The sequence below is a fragment of the Podospora pseudocomata genome, assembly GCF_035222375.1.
Source record: "Podospora pseudocomata strain CBS 415.72m chromosome 2 map unlocalized CBS415.72m_2, whole genome shotgun sequence".
Taxonomy (NCBI): domain Eukaryota; kingdom Fungi; phylum Ascomycota; class Sordariomycetes; order Sordariales; family Podosporaceae; genus Podospora; species Podospora pseudocomata.
Genome location: NW_026946365.1, coordinates 1632907 through 1651317, shown reverse-complemented (window position 1 = coordinate 1651317; position 18411 = coordinate 1632907). Strand labels below are relative to the sequence as shown.

The 18411-nt window shown below is 51.2% G+C and overlaps 2 protein-coding genes and 1 non-coding gene across 3 annotated transcripts; 2 read left to right on the top strand and 1 right to left on the bottom strand.

Moving 5' to 3' along the window:
- Positions 1 to 11225: 11225 nt before the first annotated feature.
- On the top strand, positions 11226 to 15455 carry QC762_203630 (uncharacterized protein). The gene is made up of 7 exons (XM_062887258.1): positions 11226 to 11998; positions 12094 to 12199; positions 12256 to 12297; positions 12353 to 12646; positions 12724 to 12951; positions 13009 to 13045; positions 13104 to 15455. The coding sequence occupies exons 2-7, from the start codon at positions 12132 to 12134 to the stop codon at positions 14097 to 14099; spliced, it is 1665 nt and encodes a 554-aa protein (XP_062747056.1). The 5' UTR covers positions 11226 to 11998; positions 12094 to 12131; the 3' UTR covers positions 14100 to 15455.
- Positions 15456 to 15573: 118 nt separating this feature from the next.
- On the bottom strand, positions 15574 to 15645 carry QC762_0034680. Its single transcript has one exon. It is a non-coding gene; the product is annotated as a tRNA-Met (tRNA).
- A 1889-nt stretch (positions 15646 to 17534) lies between these two features.
- On the top strand, positions 17535 to 18107 carry QC762_203620 (uncharacterized protein; the record flags this gene model as incomplete). Its single annotated transcript, XM_062887257.1, has 1 exon — positions 17535 to 18107. One exon carries the CDS (start codon positions 17535 to 17537, stop codon positions 18105 to 18107), a length of 573 nt encoding a protein of 190 aa, XP_062747055.1.
- Between the last annotated feature and the right edge of the window lie 304 nt (positions 18108 to 18411).

Sequence of the window (18411 nt, the reverse complement as noted above, 5' to 3'; positions counted from 1 at the left end):
TTATGTTAGATAAATACACTGGGCGGGAGGAAAGGGATACGGTTGGTTGGGAAAGGGGGGCCTCTTTAGTGGAAATATAAAGCGGAAAATGAAGTGGTGGTTTTGTTCACTTGCTGCTGTGTGTGATGTGATACTATGGGGGGTGTCTTTGGAGACATTGGTTGGTGAGTGCTGTGGGTTCTTGATATGTTGCTGTCTAGGTGCCTAGGGTCAAGCACAGCTGATAATACTTGTGATGAGGGGGATCTGGAAAGGTATGTTTGCCTGAGTGTGAGGACGACAGGTACAGGGAGACTTGACCTTGTTCAGTTCATTAGTGTCCCGGCTCAGAACTCTTTTTTTATCCGGATTTCATCGCCTCTTGCTGGTGGGTCTGTAGTTACTCATTGATGCAGCTGGACCACTGGGTGGGCTTTTGGAGAAGATGAATCCAGTGTTTAGAACTGCTGGTGGTGACTTCTTTTGGTTGGTTGGGCTTTGGGTTATTCGGATCCCCTCTTGTATCATGTTATTGGTTGATAAGCATCTTTGTATTCTCTTGAGATTTGATCTTCTTTTTTTCTTCTTTTTTTTTTAAAAAAAAAAAAAAAGCTTTGTTGTGTTCTGATCACTCGTTACTCCTGGGGGGATCTTTTCCAAGCTCTGTTTTGTTCTGAGCTTTGTTTTGATCTGACCTTTGTTTTGATCTAACCCCTATTTTGCTCTGGCCTAGAGATCCTCATGAACTCTTGTGTCCAGATATTTGCCTCTGCTGTTTATCCCCCTCACTTCCGGGCTCCAAAACCTCGATCTTAATCTCAACCTCGATATAAGAAGGAAAAAAGGTTTCTGATGAGTTGAACCTAGCATTTGAGTCTCAGAAGGTGCAAGTATCAGTGGTTGTGTGGGATTGGAACAATTAGTAGTTTTTGGTGATGGAATATCTCCGTGGACAGGTGTCTACTCAGTTTCGTCTATAATGGGGGGGCGTAGATGTTTTACTAAATCCTGCAAGAGGTATCTGGAGAGTGACCGAGACTTTTTGGAGCCGGGGACGATGGTGTGCTGGAGATTTTTTGTATGAGATGGGCATCTTAGGTAGATTATGATAAGTACACGAGGGCTTGGGCGAAATACATCGTCAACACCTGCGATGTGTATCAGCTCAAGAGGCAATGCCACATGGGCCTCATCTTCAGATCGGCCTTGTTTGGAGAGCTGGAATCATATGTGAACCTTTCTCAAGATAGATCTCTTTGTGGTTCAATCCTCATTTCTGCTCATGTCCCCCCTTTGTGGATCTTTTTCAGAAACAACCATCTCCGACAGATCTCCTCGTAGACTAATTTTCCAGAATTGACTCTAGCATACCTAAGAGTGTTCTCAGTCTAGCATATCATGGCCTTGGATTCACTATTATTTCGGTTGCGAGAACTTGAGGCGGCCTTCAAAACCACTCTTACTCAGGATGACGCTCTTCCATTTGGGTTTCCATGTAATCTTCTGTTCAATTCAACCCCGGCCATCTCTCAGCACCAGTGAGTACTCAACATCGGCCACCTCACTCCCTCTCCCCCGAAAGACTCTGATACTCCACCAAGAAAGTCCAGACGGAGACCGATGCGGACTGTTGAGGAGGCTGCCAGGGATCTCATCTTCGTAGATCATCAGATGTAATGCGAAAGTGCTCTTCATTACACATCCAAGGAACGAGGTTATCCCAACACTGGAACCGCCAAGTTCCAAAAAGGATCCGTAATAGCCGTGATCTCGCTCCCGGCCAGCTCAGCCTCTTCCTTGACTGCGAACATGGCAGGTAGAACAACCGTAGAGCCGAGATGAAATCCATGCCCATGGTCCATGACCACCAACAACACCTAGCACAGATCCCCGCCCCGAGTTCCATTCTTCGCCAATAACTTTATTCTCCCTGTTCTTCAAGCCAGATAGCCGACCTCCCCCAACCCCATCCATATCCACGTTCACAAAAGTGTCGAACCAGATAACCGGCCTCTCATCCCTAGTATTTCCGCCCCCGACCCACACTTGAGAACATCCCCAACTGCCTATCAATCCCGGATCACTATTCAAACCCAAAAGTCTGTTGGTTCCCTTTACATGAACCCAGCCTAGGTACACCAGTAATCGAAATAACCGGAAAGAAACCGAGGGAGGCTGACCATGCTTTCAAGGCCCAAGTTAACGTTCCCTTTCCGAGAAACGAAGCCAGCCAGCCAGCCAGCCAGCCTCCCTCCCGATGTGCTGTTTTGATGCCGGGGATCTCTCCCTACCGGCGATGATTTCATATTACCTCACCCATCCCCACTTTCTCTACCATCACCCCGGACCCCCTTACCCTCAAGGACCATCCCTCCGTCCCATGCCGAGATCCGGCAGTAGGGCGGGCGGGTGGACAAGCATCCAGGTAGTCCGGGAAGTGGGAGGAGGTTTCCCAAAAAAACAAACAATTCGGCATCCGCCGGGTCTCGCGGGTCTCCGGTACACCCCCCCCCAAAAAAAAAAAAAACCAAGCTTTGATACATATCTCTTTGTCATGCCTCGGTTCCCTTTTCCGACTCCGGGATAGCCCCCGTCCAGTACCCCCGTTTCGTCGTGGACCGGTAGATAAGATGGAGGTAGGTATCAAAGCTCGCAAAGTGTCAAATCGGATGATAAGGGGGGGGGTCGAGAAAGAGGGCTGAGTTACAACAAGATGGTAGAGAGGAAGAAACACAAGTTCTATACATGAGGTTTGAGGATTGTAGTATCTGATCATGTAGACGACTGTGCTAAGATGGGTTTACATCGGCCATATTCTTGTGTAACTTAGATATTACCCATGCTAATCTCACAGCCGCCAACCAACAGACCAACAAAGCTCTGATGAGGGAGATGAGATGGGGAGCAACAAGCAACGTGACAGATGCACGTCAGCATGTAGGGACCTGTCGCCTGCGGGGGCATCGACAGTTAAGACGCGTCACTCGGTAAAGGAGTGGAGGGATAACGGTTTTGGCTGTTGGTGAGGGTGAGTGAGGCTGTGTTTGATGATTTATTATTATTTACCAGGACTCTGTTAAGCTCGGCAGGTACCGACCAGAGATGACGTGCGGCGGCGGGCACATTATGCGCTGTGCCTGAATCGGGATTGGGAAGCGAATGGACTGAGAGTTGTTGCTCCGTGGTTCTTACGGAATTTACAATAAAATGCGATGTTGTGTGCATATTTGGTGGTAGGTTGTTTGACGACTGCGCCTCGCTTCGAGGTTGGGGTCAGGTAGGGAGACAAACGGAAGGGGCATGTGCTCGAGCGGGATGACACTTTGGGAAAGCACCACTGACAAAAATCTGAAGTTGGGGGGGCAAGGCCAGGAAAGAGCAACTCGCCTGCCTATTGTGAACTGGATTGAGTTATGCAAATGCAAAGGCAAATGCATGCGGTCATCTTCACTGTCATGTTCCTTCCTTGCCTTTCTCCCATCAGCTGTTGTTGGCTTCGATATTGATGGCGATGTTACAGAGCCAGCGCATCCCGAGGCAAAGAAAAAATCGACAAACAAGGTGAAGATGAGTAACATCCCTCCATATTCGGCCGATTTCGCGGATCTTTTGATCTTGTGGCATCGTCAGCCATTGGTCAGCCTTTCACGCATTGAACCTTTGGGCTTTTTGGGCTCTGATTGGCAAGTTGCCCCCTGACATTCTGATCCCTATCCGGTGGACCGCAGCTGAGTGATGCCCCCTTGCCCGTTGCCCCCTTGGATCAAACATCACCGTTGGACGACACAAAGCAGGGCGAAAGGGGAAGTCGGCCCGCTGGAGCAGAAGTAAACACAAGACTGCCACAGTTGATGCGTGAGAGCGGTGTAAGTGACGCTTTCGCCTTCCTGGACCGCCGTAAGCGTTCCTGTGAGCATCACCAACCTAGTCGAGACGCAGAAAGCCTCACGAAACTTGATGAAGGGCCAATGCCAATATCAACAAACACCCAATCAGCATCTTGATCCCCTTGCCGAGCAGATCTCACGAGATGTGCCCTGTGCTTTTTTGTTTTCTTTTTTGAGATCACAGACTAGCATCGTGTAGCACATACGAAGAAGAAAAAGCGTACCGAGGCCGTGGCTGTGGCTTCCGGGTCCGATCCTGAACTCCACCGCTGACAACCCCGGGGATAGTAACAACCATCCGTTGGCTCTCCAGCTCTCGAGCTTCATGCCAACGTTGCACATGACGAAGAAGAGAGGTAGCCCAATCCTCTATTTCGGCTTCAGCTCTGCAACACGAGCTGATATCACCAAGGAAGATCAAAATATTCCGCCGAGAACACCGGGGAAGAAGCTTGAACCTGCCTGCCACGAACAAAACCTGAAAGGCTTGTTGTGCCAGCGAAGCGTTCCTGGGGAGTCTTCCCCAGGTCTTTGCTCGGGCCAATCCAGGGCGTTCATCTCAGACATCTTCAACATCGTCAACCGTTTGAGGCCCGAGTCCCAGCTGGTATGGAAGCCAATTAATTTCTAGAAGAGAACCAAAATAGTCATTGGAGTCTCACCCCCAGGGCTCATCCATGTTGGCTTCTCGATGATTCTCCTGAACACAACGGTGTTGTCAGCCAACCCCAGAAAAGCAAGCCCAGACGTCCACCGCTCGGGAGTGTCAAATGCATGTTTCGGTGAAGCTTAAGTTTATGGAATTCGAGATACGTGGTTGATCCATGTTCAGATGATATCCTGAGATGTGAGACACCCCAGACGGGGCGATAGTCGTGTTTCTTTGCCAGCTGGGTGAGCGCATGAGAAGCAAGGCACGTGCCGGACACGATCTGCTGTGTATATGGAAGGAGTGAAAGAGGATATTCTGACCCTGCGTCAGATATCATTCTCGCCATGATGTGATTGACCCTCAACGCCAACACGGTGGTGGCCATGCCAAGGCCCCTCTTTGACCCCATCGTGGTCGAGCATCACGCCCGATGCCATACCGGAAGCCACCAATAACAACGTCAAAACCGGACGGTCTTTTGCACTTGGTCGATATGCCCCCCAACGCTGGCAGTAAGCCTCCCCCTTTCCATCAAAGCACCCACCCGACACAGATCGGCTCTCCCCTTCCGCATCCCACCTTACCCCTGACTCTGTATCCCTCTTTACCCTCCCCGATCCCCCGAATAATGTGCTGGTGGTGAGCTTCACCGGTGATACAGCATAAGACACCGAACAAGATCCTCCTTCTGGAAAGATAACTGGCTCGTCTCAAGCCTCTTAATCAGTGGCCTCCATCCTCACCGCATTTTGGAGTCTGACAGCATGAGATCGACCAAACCTTAATCAGGTTCAATAGACAAAGGCAGAGAGAGAGCGAATGAAGGCCGTGCCGAGGACTCTGGGGCATGTCGGAAGGGTACCTTACGCAATGCCATGCTTTGCAAATCCAGCCTGGTGATACCCTTTACCAACCTTTGACCAAGTTTGGACTGGTCATCGATCGTGTGTTTTGAGTGTATGGTTGTGGAGAACCCAACATCAAGCAAATGTCCCGACCGTTGAAAGCAAAAGTGCCAGACAGCAGATAACGTGATGCCCTCAACAGCTTAGGCTCCCAACGTGACACAAACCCGTTGGCCACCACGGAGAAATGACAATACCCTCCAGTCACACTTCCATCATGTTGTCGTTAGGCTTCTCACCCACCCACCCTCTTCTCCCTCAACATTGGTACCGCCCGTTACTGGTTTCGGAAACGACTCCGGGTGGTGTACTTGTTGAGAACCAAAACCCACCCACCCGGTCATAACCAGAACCATAAATCATCACATGGCACTCTCCCCATCCACTGTGGCTGCTTCAAGGTCCGTACACCACCACCCCCACAAAGATCGGGCACGCACACCGAGCTATAATTAGCAAAAGAAAAAGCAGCAGACCCTTCTGCAGAAGTCACGCTCACTGCAATGTGGACAGCCTACCTACCTGACCTTTCCGCGGGGCAAACCATATCTGCTGCTTTTCTGGAGCTGAGTGTGGAAAAATGGGCTGTGACAGCATGCAGCCAGCCAGTCAGCGAACCAAACCCACCACCACCCCAACCACAAACCCGTCAAATCACAATCCACGGAAGTAAAAAGAAAAAAAGGAAGAAAAAAATGCTAAACAACCCGCGGGAAAAAAACCAACAGCAAAAAAGAAACCGAGGATCGAGTAGTGGGTTAGGTACTTACCCAGTGTAAACTACCCCCATCCTCGCTTATCTCCCTCCTCTACTACCCTTTTCTTCAACGTTCACCAGAAACCTTGATCCGACGACAGGGAGCAGGGATCATACATCCTGCCTCTTGTTCTCATTGGTGCTGCAAGTTGTGTTAGGAAAGGTACACAAAAGGGAATTAATTACCTACCTACTCTGCCAAAGCCTTGCAAGTTATGACCCGACTCACCGCTGGATCCATCCTCCTCCGCCCATGCGTTAAGAGCAAAAAGACAGCCACTCAGCATCTAGATCCATACGATCACATACAGCTGAGGGTAAAAGGGTCTCCATAAATTATCAGATCATATCATGGTAGGGTAGGGTAGGTAGGTGATCATCGCGTAAACGTTATTGCCGGTCCCGCCTGAGGACAATCGGCTATCAACGCGGGGTCATCTAGGTACTTCCTCATCACTTGGTGAAAGCAGAGGTTTTCTCCAACCTCTCCAGTGTCATTAGCGCGCATGGAATGTCCTTATAGTATGTATGCAGGCTGATCACCCCAACCGTTGCAATCTGGATCGGAGGAGGCGGCCATAATTCCGCGATGCCAATCGCCCACTCCGTTGGGGGTTTGGGGAAGTAGCTTTTCCTTGATTTTGTTTTGGTTCTGATCTGGTCAACTAAAAACAAATAGATTGATAAGAAAAGACAACACACTACCCGTGATGACGGAGTGAGCTAATAGGTACCTAGCCAAGCCCCCCACGCGTGCCCCGGGGGTTTGGGCACACGGTGCTGCCGGGAGCCGAAAAAAATTAGAGGAGGCCGGCGGTAAGGCGTCGATTGTGGAAGCTGTTGTGAGTTGTTGGCTGAGTTAGGTGTGCGTGTGTGCTACATCAAGGCAAAAGGAGACCGAAATGTTCGGCTTTTCCGTTGGGAAATAAAAGAACAAGAGAGAAAAGAATAACTGTAGAAGCATGGAACGTTGTACAGATTGATAAAGTATTATCCAGAAAATTATTACTTCTACAGTGTCGTTTCGTCTGCTAGTAGCGAGGATCTACGTGCCGTCAATGTCATTGGACGAGCGGACCACAGCTCGGCCGAATGTGGCAAGCAAAGAACGTCAGTGTGGAGACGTCTGCCGGAAGAGGGAAAGAAGGAAAAAAAGGTTAACTTTTTATTTAGAAACAGCGCTATCCCCAAACAAGAAAAGCCATCCACCACAAAAAAGGTTGGGAATTGAGATTCGAGCATCGGGAAGGAAGCAAACATGTTTTCGAGGCTGTTGTTGCCCTCGGACAATGAAATGAGCTTTCAAAGCAAGCAAAGAGCAGATACCTACCGAATCAAGAACCCATGGGGCCACGCGGTCGCAGTTCTGTGATGTTACCCATACGGCGCGGTGGAAGCGGACAAGGGGCCCGAGAGAAAGCGCAAAAGGGAAAACCGAGGCGTTTTATGAATGAATGACTTTGGTGATTGTTGCTGTTTTGCTACCACCAAAAATGAGGCGGTGAATGGGTGCACCCGGCGAGAAAAGTCCCTTGTTTTCTTGGCGCGGGGAACAACCTAAAGGCAGCCCAAAGTTCGGATCCTGGCCTGTTCATCCAGAGAACCAGAGAATGGAGTCTTTGCTGCCTAGCCCCCCCATTCATTACCGAGCCAATGTCCGGGACAATTGCTGCTTAGATCATTTAGTAGTGCAGTGCAGTAGCATGAACAACAAAGAAAGTGACCGGTAAGCGTCGAGGTGTACAGCCACTTTGACGATTGAGAAAGTTGGAGAATGGAGAAAGGGTCATCAGCAAGAGGAAGGGAAGGGGTGTGTGATGAGGGGAAAACATTCAAATGGACAGGGACCAAAAGAAGCGGCAGGAACGGGCAGCCAAAAATGGACACGAGAAAACGGTTGTTTCATCCAACCAGAGGGCAGCAATTCAACAAGATAACCCCCGATCGAACCAGGGTCCTGCACGACACCGAGTGCCCATCTCCACCCTCACCGTCGTTGCGCTCACCTTTCCAAGCGATGTGCTGCGTCATCCTGGGTAACGTCTAGGTTCTTGGGTCCACGTGTTTAGACGAGGGTCATCGACGTTAGTATTACTGCGGTATCGCTGCTAACGCTGGCTTCTGATCTGCTCATGATGGCTGCAAGCTTTCGGAGCGAGGCGTTTGCCTTTTATTTTTTCTTCCTTCTTTGGCTAACCCGACGCAAGACGTGCCTTTGAACCGGAGTTCCACCGACTGGCGGACGCTCCGGGAAAACCGAAGTGGAAACTGGAGCTATCAAAGTTCCTTTGGCTTCTTGCTGTTCCCAGGTTCATGGAAGCTCGAAAGCTCGACACCGTTACTAGCGAGAGAGTTTTGCTTTCCACAGCATCGGGCAATGACATAATGCAAACTGATGGCTCATGAGGGGAACACCGCCGAGGCGAGGCACGGAAACGGGGGTTCGGAAGCACACCTGCCTCTTCACATCCCAGTCGTCCGCCCACCGTCGTCGTCCGGCAACACGGCCTTTCGTGGGATTCAGGGGAAACCGGCAGTTCTCTCCGCCGTCATCTGTGTTCTCCTCACCTTCTTCTTTCTCCATCACAAAAATCAGATCAGCGCATCAACCGATAGTTGACGTTGCAGCCAGTATGGGCTGGGCACGAGTCCCAAAGGCCCAGTTACGAAGCACCTGAAACTCAATTGGCAATGGGGGTCACCCAACATCGGAACAGCATGCTACTGTATCAGGTATCATCAGACAGAGCGAGGAGTGCGCCGAGGAATGCTAGTGACAGTGACGGCGTGCACCCCAAGCCTCCCCAAGTGCCCCCGCCAGAACCAATGTCAACCGCGATCCGGTCCAGCGTCAAATGGGGAATGGTTGCTGCCCTGGTGGGCATGCCAAAAGGAAGAGCCTCTTAGCCTATGATATGATCCTCGCCGGATGCTGGGCGCCAGGATAGGTTGGGTTGAACGTTGGGTGGTGGACAGGTGCTCGTCTACAAAAGTCCTCGTACGGGTATTGTGGTCATGGTGGTGTTTTCCCTATTCCCCAAAGACTCTACATGCTTCTTTCCTACTGAAAGAACGGGTGAAATATTGAAAAAGCCGACGTCCTGCAGTACGCATGCCACCACACCAGACGACTTCTCTTCTGATGAAAGCAAAAAGGGCCCTGCGCTACATAATATGCGCGCTGCACGAGACTGGCTGTAACTGCAAGTCCCAACCTCTTGCTGCTAGGAACTATGCAGGAGGAATCCCACAGACCAAAATCGAGTAAGTGGGTGCGGGGGGGGGAGCGCGGACGAGGACAGAGGAAGACAGTCGGTCATCCATGGTGATGGCTAACGATGGCTGCTGCAACAACGCCCTTCCCGCCCCCTCCTTGCAATCTGATAATCTCATAGAAAACAGAAGCAAGGAAAAGATTGATTGTGTTTAGAGCAATCAAACCCCGCCACAGGACTGAGGCCACGAGAACGGTAAGATGCCGCTGCTGTCTCTGATCAAAATATCGGAGATGGGGTGTGAAAAGTACGTAATGCTGCAGGTCGACTGGCTGGAGGAGGAGGCGTCAAAGTTGCTCTTTGGAGCGAATACCGCGGCTATACCTAAGCTAGGCGTCGGCCAGGGACATTCACAGACATCCACGTGGGCCACACCTGACGAAAAGCTTCACCATTTGCTGCGCAGACCACACCCAAACAAGCAGTCAAGAGAACATAGGAGTGGCCTGAAAAAGGAGCATCACCAATGGTGGAAAGAAAGGGTACAAAAGTAATATTGAAGGGCAAGCCGACCTGCCGCTGCTCCGCCTCAATTCGTGTTCTGTTGCAAAGGGGCGCTAACCCCATGGCGGCTAGTCAGAGCGCTCTTTGGAGTGTCAACCGACGACAGCAGCAGTCAGCACGGCCATTTCCCCGGCCTATCTCCCATTCGCAGGCTCGCCATCTCCTTCACTGGGACTTGTGCTGGGACGATTTTGTGGTTTTGTGAACAAGCACCAAGCGGAGTTCGACCCAAAAGGAGCATCCCATCTGTCACAGCAGCTTTGCCCTGGCAGGTGACCAAACTCAATCTCTCCATCATCTCATCGCCTCCTTTCAAACAGACTCTCCGGCCTGTCCCGGCGGAACCGTCTTGTAAGCTGTCTGTTTAGTGCCCGCCGCTAATATAATCCCACAAAAAATGCTCCCCTCATTGTCACTCACTGCTCTGACATTGGGGCCGGCTGCCGTCTGGCCTGTCGTCATGCTGGGCCATCCTCCCGCACAACTGGACCTCTGAGTTAACGTAGCATGGATTGGGCGGGGGGAGCCATGGCATGAGCATGGCCCCTACCTACTGCACACACTTTTGCCTCTTGGGGATTTTATAGCACAGAGGGGAGAGAAACAATACACAAGAGCATACCCGGTTAACGGCGCTCGCATGGGCCCGGCATTGCTGCTGGACGCTGGCAGCTTCCACAGCGCTTCGATGGCACAAGGAGATGCTGCACGGGCCCAGGTCGAATGGGTTTCTCAGCACCATTCTAAAATTCTAAGCACCATCCGAGGCATGGCAAATGGTTAGGATTTACAGAGTAAAGTTACTTTTGGCTGGCACGAATTAAGGTGCTCAACAAAAGACAACCGCCACAAGTGTCCGCTGCCTCGGCGTCTAGTCCAGTGGGTGAGGTGTGGTTGATAGCAACGGGGCTTGGCTCCCGTCGGAGGTCCAGTTGACGGGTAACGGGGCGTGCTGTCGTCGGTTTCAACAAGGACGCCGTTCGGGAGAGGGCTCTGGGGGAGCTAAGGTAGAGCAGTGATGGAGATGGGACGGAGGGGGGGACATTAACGAATAAAGCGATTAAATGGATGGACGGTCTAGCTGGAAAGGGAAGCTAGATGGTGGGGTGCCAGCACATGGTGTAGCCCTGATGTCTTGGCTTGGCAGGCTTCCTTTCCCGATGGGGCAATGCGTGCGCTTTGCTGTGGGTGTTCTTGGGTGAGGAGGTGGGCAGGTGCTGGCCCGCAGCCCGCAGACAGGGCGGCCTGTCCTGTCCCCAGCCAGGACGTGCATTGGGGTGCTATTTAACTTTGCAGTCCCCCCGACGGCCCCATCCTCCGCCTCTCTTTGATCTTCCAGATACAATCACCATCGCTGAATCAGCCCTCGTCGCTGCCCATCTCCACCACTCACATTCGCTTTTTGCACTCACCCCAAGGAAGTCCTCGTCGACTCCTGTCATTCGCTTGTTTCTTTTTTTGTTTTTATTTTGTTGTGTTGAAGAGAAGAGGAGGATTGAGGCAATATCCCGAAACATCATCATCCAGCCAGCATATCTCTCTCAAAAACACACTCTAGAAAGCATACAACCAACCAACCAGCCAACCACACGATCGCTACTGACTGCTGTTGAGGAAAAGGAAGGAAGAAAAGGACACCAAGAGAAGAGGAAGAAGGAAAACGGCCCGGAAAGGAAGAGAATCTCCACAAGATTCGAAAACCAAACCAAACCAAACTCTATCACCGCCACCAGTAGTTACCGTACCATCATCACACGTAGCAGCAAGTAGCAGCAGCAGCAGTAGCCTTTGCCTCCTCGACGCATCTCCACTCAGGAACCAGGCTCTCTCTCTCTCGCACGGCATTTTGACTCATTCGGCTACCCATCTCCAAGCTCCGCCTCCAGGTCTGCGCCAAGCGGGGACATAGCCTTGTGCTGTCCTTCAACATCAATATAGTGTCAGCCTTACACTACTTTGTGCGCCTCTCCCCAACCGCATCTCACGACGTTCGCTATCCCATCCAGGACGCACTGCACTGACTGTGTGTTCTGATTTATGTCAGTAACCCCCAACCCATTTCTTGACCTCCTCCACCTGGCTTCAGGTGTCTCTCGTTTTTCCATCTTGGCTTGGAGGCTAACAGCCAGTTCAGTTCTTTCATTTTCATAATCTTCCAAAGTATCTCGCATAATGGCCGGTCCCGGTGGTGGTCCTCCTCGTCGGAGCCACACCAAGTCCCGGAAGGGATGTGAATCTTGGTAAGCTGAGTCGAGAGCCTGGCAGTCAGGCATGTTTTCACTAACAACCTTCACAGCAAGCGCCGCCACATCAGATGTGATGAAAGCTTCCCTCAATGGTACGCTTAGCTTATCCCTCAAAATTCAGAGACAAATGACTAACTCTAGCTTCAGCCGCAACTGCACCAAGCACAAGGTCCGCTGCCCGTACAACGACATCACTCAGCCTGATGAGAGGTCTTGCTCGCCTGACAAGCCCGACCTCATGTGGACCCCTCAGATTGAGGAGGAGATCAACCAGTGGAAGATTACCGGGGTGTTCCCATTCCCGCACATCTATCCTGCACCGACACCCTGTGACTTGACTCTGGACCAGCTCAGGCTGATCCACCATGTTGCGTCCATCAGCGAGCAGATGGAGAGCCTCAATGCCAATGGCTTCACGCTTTGGACGCGGCGGATTCCCACGTAAGGCTGGACCCCTGACACATGCCATCCCATGTCGTCCTTGCTGACCAAGTGCCCCTTTTCTCTTTTTTTTCTAGAATCATCCAGATCGGTGCTACCTACGACTATGTCTTGCATGCGCTGCTGGCGTTTTCCGCCACGCACCTTGCGCACCTGACCGACTGCCCATTGGTGGGCAACATGGCCTACGAGCACCGGGGCATTGCGCTGAACCGCCTTCAGGAAGCCATCGGCTGCTTCTCGAGGGAGAACTCCGACGCCATCCTGGCGGCTTCGCTCGTGCTGTCGTGGCAAGCCACGGATTGGTAAGCAATATGCTGCAGCTATCCGGGCTACACCGACCAGGGCTGACATCGATACAGGAAGAGCTGGACCGAACTCATGCAAGGAACCTCGACGGTGAGTAAAAAGGTTGTGCCAAGCCCCCGCGACCGCCCGACTAATTCGGACGAAATAGATTATCGATGCCATGGAATCCTGGAAACACGAGTCCCTGTTTGGCGACTTCATCGCCGAGAGCAGCACGTTCCCTACCGGCCCTCCGTCGCCCACCCCGGACCACCAGCCCAGCCAGCCATGCGCTGCCGACATGGACAGTTACCAGCGGACTCTGAAGCAGCTGCAGAAGCTCGAACACCATCTGAAGCAGAGCCATGAGAGCCCCAAGCCCATCACGCAGCTCATTGCCTTCATGAAGGGCTCTCGCAAGATCGTCTTGACCCAGCCTTTGCACCAGCAGTTTGAGCGCCTTAGGGCGTTGCGCACCTGGCTGTTCTGGCTTCCTGTCGATATGCTGCAGCAGAGCAGTTGCTCCCCCAACTCGTTGGTCGTGATTGCTCACTACTACACGGCCGCTTTGCTGATGGAGCGTCTTTTCCCCGACATTGGTGCTGCCTATTTTGGAAGCCTTACCGTCAAGCCTATCGAGGAAATCCATCAACGTCTCAGCAGCTCGGAGAGGGGCCAGACCTCTCTCAGTTTCATGGATCACCCCCTCGGCACAGTCTACGAGTTCCGCTCCCGCATGGGTTGGGCCCATCCTGTCGACACGCCCGCATTCCATCAGTACACGGCGCCGCCCTTCTACATGAACGACGGTTCACCGGCCATGGTTCCCGCTGCTTCTCCAGAGTACTTCTATGGAGACAGCGTGTCATTCAGCTACAGCACCGAGGACCTGTCTGTTCCCAACAGCGCCGTCAGCCCTCTGCAGCTGTCATCCCCGTTCCCTCACTCTGGCAACCAGCAGTATCTTAACATCCCTAGCCCCTACGGCGCCTACAGTCCCGTCTCGAGCGTCTATGGCGACTTTGGCGACGCCGGCCACAGCGACTTCGAAGATTCTGGAAACTGGACGGTCCCCTACTCAGCCGCCTCTCCCGTCATGGGTCCTGCCAGCCACCGCTACAGTGTCGGGTTCGTTTCTTCTCCAATCCAGTCCACGTGGGCCTAGGAGCCTCTGGAAATCCACAAGTCAAAGGTGATTGACAAGATGACGACCAGGCCTTCCTACTCGAGCACAACATTAGACCACACGCCACAGGAGGACCAGCAGCCATGGATGTCAGCTCCGTCTTCGTCTTTTGCTCACTCGCCCTATCTGAGTCCCGGACCCGCTCAATACCCTCCGCTTCCAGAATCACCCCTCACGCCGCTGCTTGCCACGCCAGTGATGTCAGCACATTCTAGGTTTCCAAGTCTCGACAACACCGTGATTCCCGCCCTCACGGCTCCTCAGGATGACATCAAGGGAAAGGGAAAGATGATGTAGCCCATGATCTGCCCCCAACCTCCCATCCTTATCCCCACTTTCGCTTTTCCGTTTCTCGTTTTCTTTTTTCCGGAGCGCACTCTCGCTTGTTTTTCCACGCTTCAACACAGACGCAAATGTACACGACACTCCTTTGGCGATCACAACCTTGATCTTCACAACGCAGCTTATCCCACGGCATTTTTCTCAATGCACACGACGCTCCTTTACGACTGCAACGACACTTACCTAATACTTGCATTTTTCATGCACGACGCTCCTTACGATACACATATCTACCGACGCTCCTTTGTCCCGGCTGGTCCAGCAACAACGAACTATAGACATTCCTTTACTTTTACCGGATCGAACGGATTTGATACCCAACTTTTAGACACTCCTTTTACGAACCCTGCATATAATCGGCATAGGCACACACTCCTTTTTCGGCATTTTTGGTTTTGGATCCTGATACCCAACTGCATAGCATCTGTTGTTTTGGCTTTTTTTTTTTTGGACTCTGTTTATCGTTTTGGGAAGGGTTTTAATCTCTCTCTCTCTCTCTGTGTGTGTATGTGTGGTCTCTGGCTATTAATCTTGTATTTCCTTTTGGGAGGGAACCATAAGGGAACATTTCTGTACACGGCCTTTTTGGTTTTGCGGTGTTCAGGATCTGCATTGGAATGGCGTCTTGTTGGATTTTTTGTTTTGATTTGGCTTCTCTGCTTGGTTTTTTCAGCGGGGAGCAAAAGGGAAGAAAAGTACCGGGCGTATACTCTTGAGGGATTGGGTGGTGGACTTGGGAAGGGTGGGGTACAGCGATCACTATTATAGCGTGTGGTCGATGAGCTGTATTGATTAATGTTGTAGTTAGCTTGGGTGTGGAGAGAGGCCATCTTGCCCTGCTATCATGTTGCTGATCATGTTTTGTTGTTCTGCCCTTTCACGGAATGACGACTAGCATGGTTGATATAGCGTAGACATTGACAGCGGAAAGGGGCGGATGCCTGAGGATCTCTAATTATTAATAATATAAAGAAATAAACTCTGGACAAAACATGAGTTCCTTTGCAATTTCGTGATGCTAAAAAAATGAGCACAAATGAGAGAGACGGATTGTATGTAGGAGATCAGGGTGAAAAAAATAAGGGATGGAAAAAAATATTACCAAAAGATTTAGCTGCGACTCGTTTCGATCGAGTGACCTCCGGGTTATGAGCCCGGCGCGCTTCCGCTGCGCCACGCAGCTTCTTCACTGGATGACTGTTGTAAACAGGGGTTGGAAGTTAGGTATATGTGGGGTTTGCTCAGCGAAAGCATCCACCCCCTCTTTTTCGATAGTTGGGAGCGTAAGATGGATAAACCCTTGAGATATAAATATTCCTCATTGAACATCCAATGCGGCATACATTGGAGATTATGCCCTGCCGTGTATATGTAAGTGCTGGGATATTGAGGTGCTTGATAGTGCTCTAAGCTGTACAGTTGAGAACCTCTTCCTCAGAAATCTTGACCTCCAATGCTCGCTATGTAGATGTTCTTGCCCTGGAGGTGTGTTCTGTTGTCAAGAGTTGGGTTGTAGAGAAGCTTGATGAGGTCTTGAACATTGAAATCTCTTCCTTTATTGATCTCCTATTCTTATCATACATCCGGAAATATTTCTTGCCGTAGATGCGTTTTTATTGGTAAGAACTGGGTTATCGAGTCGCTTAATGGCACCTTGAACAGAATCGGCAAGTACTGGGCTATGTACGTCTTCCTTTGTTTACTGACTTGCTTGCCCGCCCCTGAGTACGCAAATCTTGCGGTGAATAAGAATAACCTTGAATTTGGGCTCGTGTTGATATATGAAAGAACCCATGGCGTGAATCCCTGGGTTCGAAGTCTTACTACGGTGTTGTTAACGCATGTCTGCTTTCATGTCCTTCACCATACGCATCACTGGCCTTAGCTGAAAGGCCATCTTAAAATACCTGTAACCTCTCACTGTGAGATCAACTGTATCACTGCAGCGGTCCAGGTAGCCGTGTGGTCACAGTTCCACTTGACGGATCATGTTTTCATGCCCTTTGCTCCCACAGGGAAAGAGCGACTGACTGGTTTCCAACCCGGGAAGGAACAAACATGCCCACAAGCCCTAGAGCAATTGCGCAATACTGTTGGCTTGAGGAACAATTTCGCACTGATGCCTGATTATTCCTGGAGAACCTTTTTATTTTTCTTCTCTCGAAAACTGGCTCTCACATTGTCAAAACCACTAACGGTTTGCAAGAGTCGAGCCGAGTCACTCCTGCAACCTCACCACGCACCCTCATTAATTCTCCCTCAAACAAACTTTCACGACTTCCTCCCAAACTTCGAACCAACCTCTTTTTTCTATTTTGGTCGTATCTGATGATCATCTGGATTGGTCAGAAAAAGCATACTCGACAACCACCCACCGTTCAACATCACAACTCATGCCTCCCCACATTTGCACTCTACGGCTTTCATCCACTTAGTCCAACCTAGCAACCATGCCGATCATCCAAGTCCCACTCCCATCTAAGGACGGGACAGGTGCCCTCTCGCTCTCCAGACGCTCGACTTCGTATGCCGAGCTCGCCAGAGAAGACCGTGATTCCCATGGATTGTGGCAGGACACCCAGATCGTCTACAGTAAGGCTTGTATGGCTATGGATTATCTCAACACATTCATTAAAGAGTTTGAACAAGAAACACTCCTGTCCAAGCCGGATGATTTCCAGGGAGCCAGCACTGACCGTCTGATCAAGCCCGCCACCTACTATCACCACTCCGCCATCAACATTTCCAAGTCGATCGTCGCCAGGGCCAATGATGTTATATTTGGTGACTACAAGACTACAATGACTATGCTCCTACGGTTTCTGCAAGTTTCGGGAGTACGCGGAGCTGCTGGGCACCGCCGCTAGTTCCTCCCACAGGATTACGCGTGCCACCCAAGGGGCTTGTGATGCTTGCTTGAGGCTTCAAACCGACGGAAGCAAAGTATCCTCGAGAATGCCGAGGATGTTTGTACCAGAGGGATGAAACTCATAGATTGATGCAGATTCTATCATTGGTGCTACCAATCGACTCGCTCAAGAGTTCACCGAAAACAACAAAAACAACAACAAGATGGTCCTCATCATCGGAGGTGGTGTCAGTGGATTGATGACAGCCTGGATTCTTCTGGATAGGGGTTATCGTGTCTCGGTTGCTGCCAAAGAATGGTACGGGGAGGATGCAAACAAGGATGGTTCTATGTGTTCTCAGACTGCTGGAGCTCTGTGGGAGTACCCCCCAAGTGGTCGTCGCTTGTCAGAGAACCGGGCTCCTGCGGTCGCGTTCCCCGAGCCCGCGCAGGCTCGGTTGTGGGCGATGCACAGCTTTCTGTTCTATGAGCACTTAGCCAAGAAAAGTCAGCTGGAAGAGTTCGGAGCCAGAATGATCGCACTGTATCAGTCTTCCCATCACAGTCATAAGGATAGCAGGCAGGGGGCTGACAGCCAAACTCAGGAGAATGCGCGCGAACACCACAGAAAGTTGCAAGCTATTGCGCGCCTGGACACCGGGTATGGAGACTTCCGCGGCAAGTTTAAGGCTGGTTATCGAAGCCTTCCATTTGAAGACTGGAATACATTCGAGTTTCGAAAATGGGAGGACGCCCCGAGTGCAACAAACTATCTTGGCCCAGTTAGGCTGAAATGAGGCTACAGACACGAGGCGCCGGCTATAGACACTCATACCGCTATGGAATTCTTGATGAAGACCGTCAGGTTCAAGGAAGCAATCTCCGCGACCCGTGAGATCAAGGGAGATTCTTCATCTACAGGGGGAAAAACTCATGCGTGAGTTCCGAGCTGACATCATCGTCAATGCTGGTGGTCTCGGAGCACGAACACCCGCCGGCGACAAGTAGTTATTTCCTGCTCGGGGATCTGTGCTTCCTCAAGACAGCGGAACCGCCATCATAGAATCCATCTTTCGGCGTGAAAACTGGTGTTTCAGCCTC

Bases quoted from the DNA above. Each gene is read 5' to 3' on its own strand.
- QC762_203630 (XM_062887258.1), top strand. From the start codon at position 12,132: ATGGCCGGTCCCGGTGGTGGTCCTCCTCGTCGGAGCCACACCAAGTCC. The intron at 12,200-12,255 runs GTAAGCTGAGTC...CAACCTTCACAG, and splicing joins CGGAAGGGATGTGAATCTTG to CAAGCGCCGCCACATCAGAT. The intron at 12,952-13,008 runs GTAAGCAATATG...ACATCGATACAG, and splicing joins TCGTGGCAAGCCACGGATTG to GAAGAGCTGGACCGAACTCA.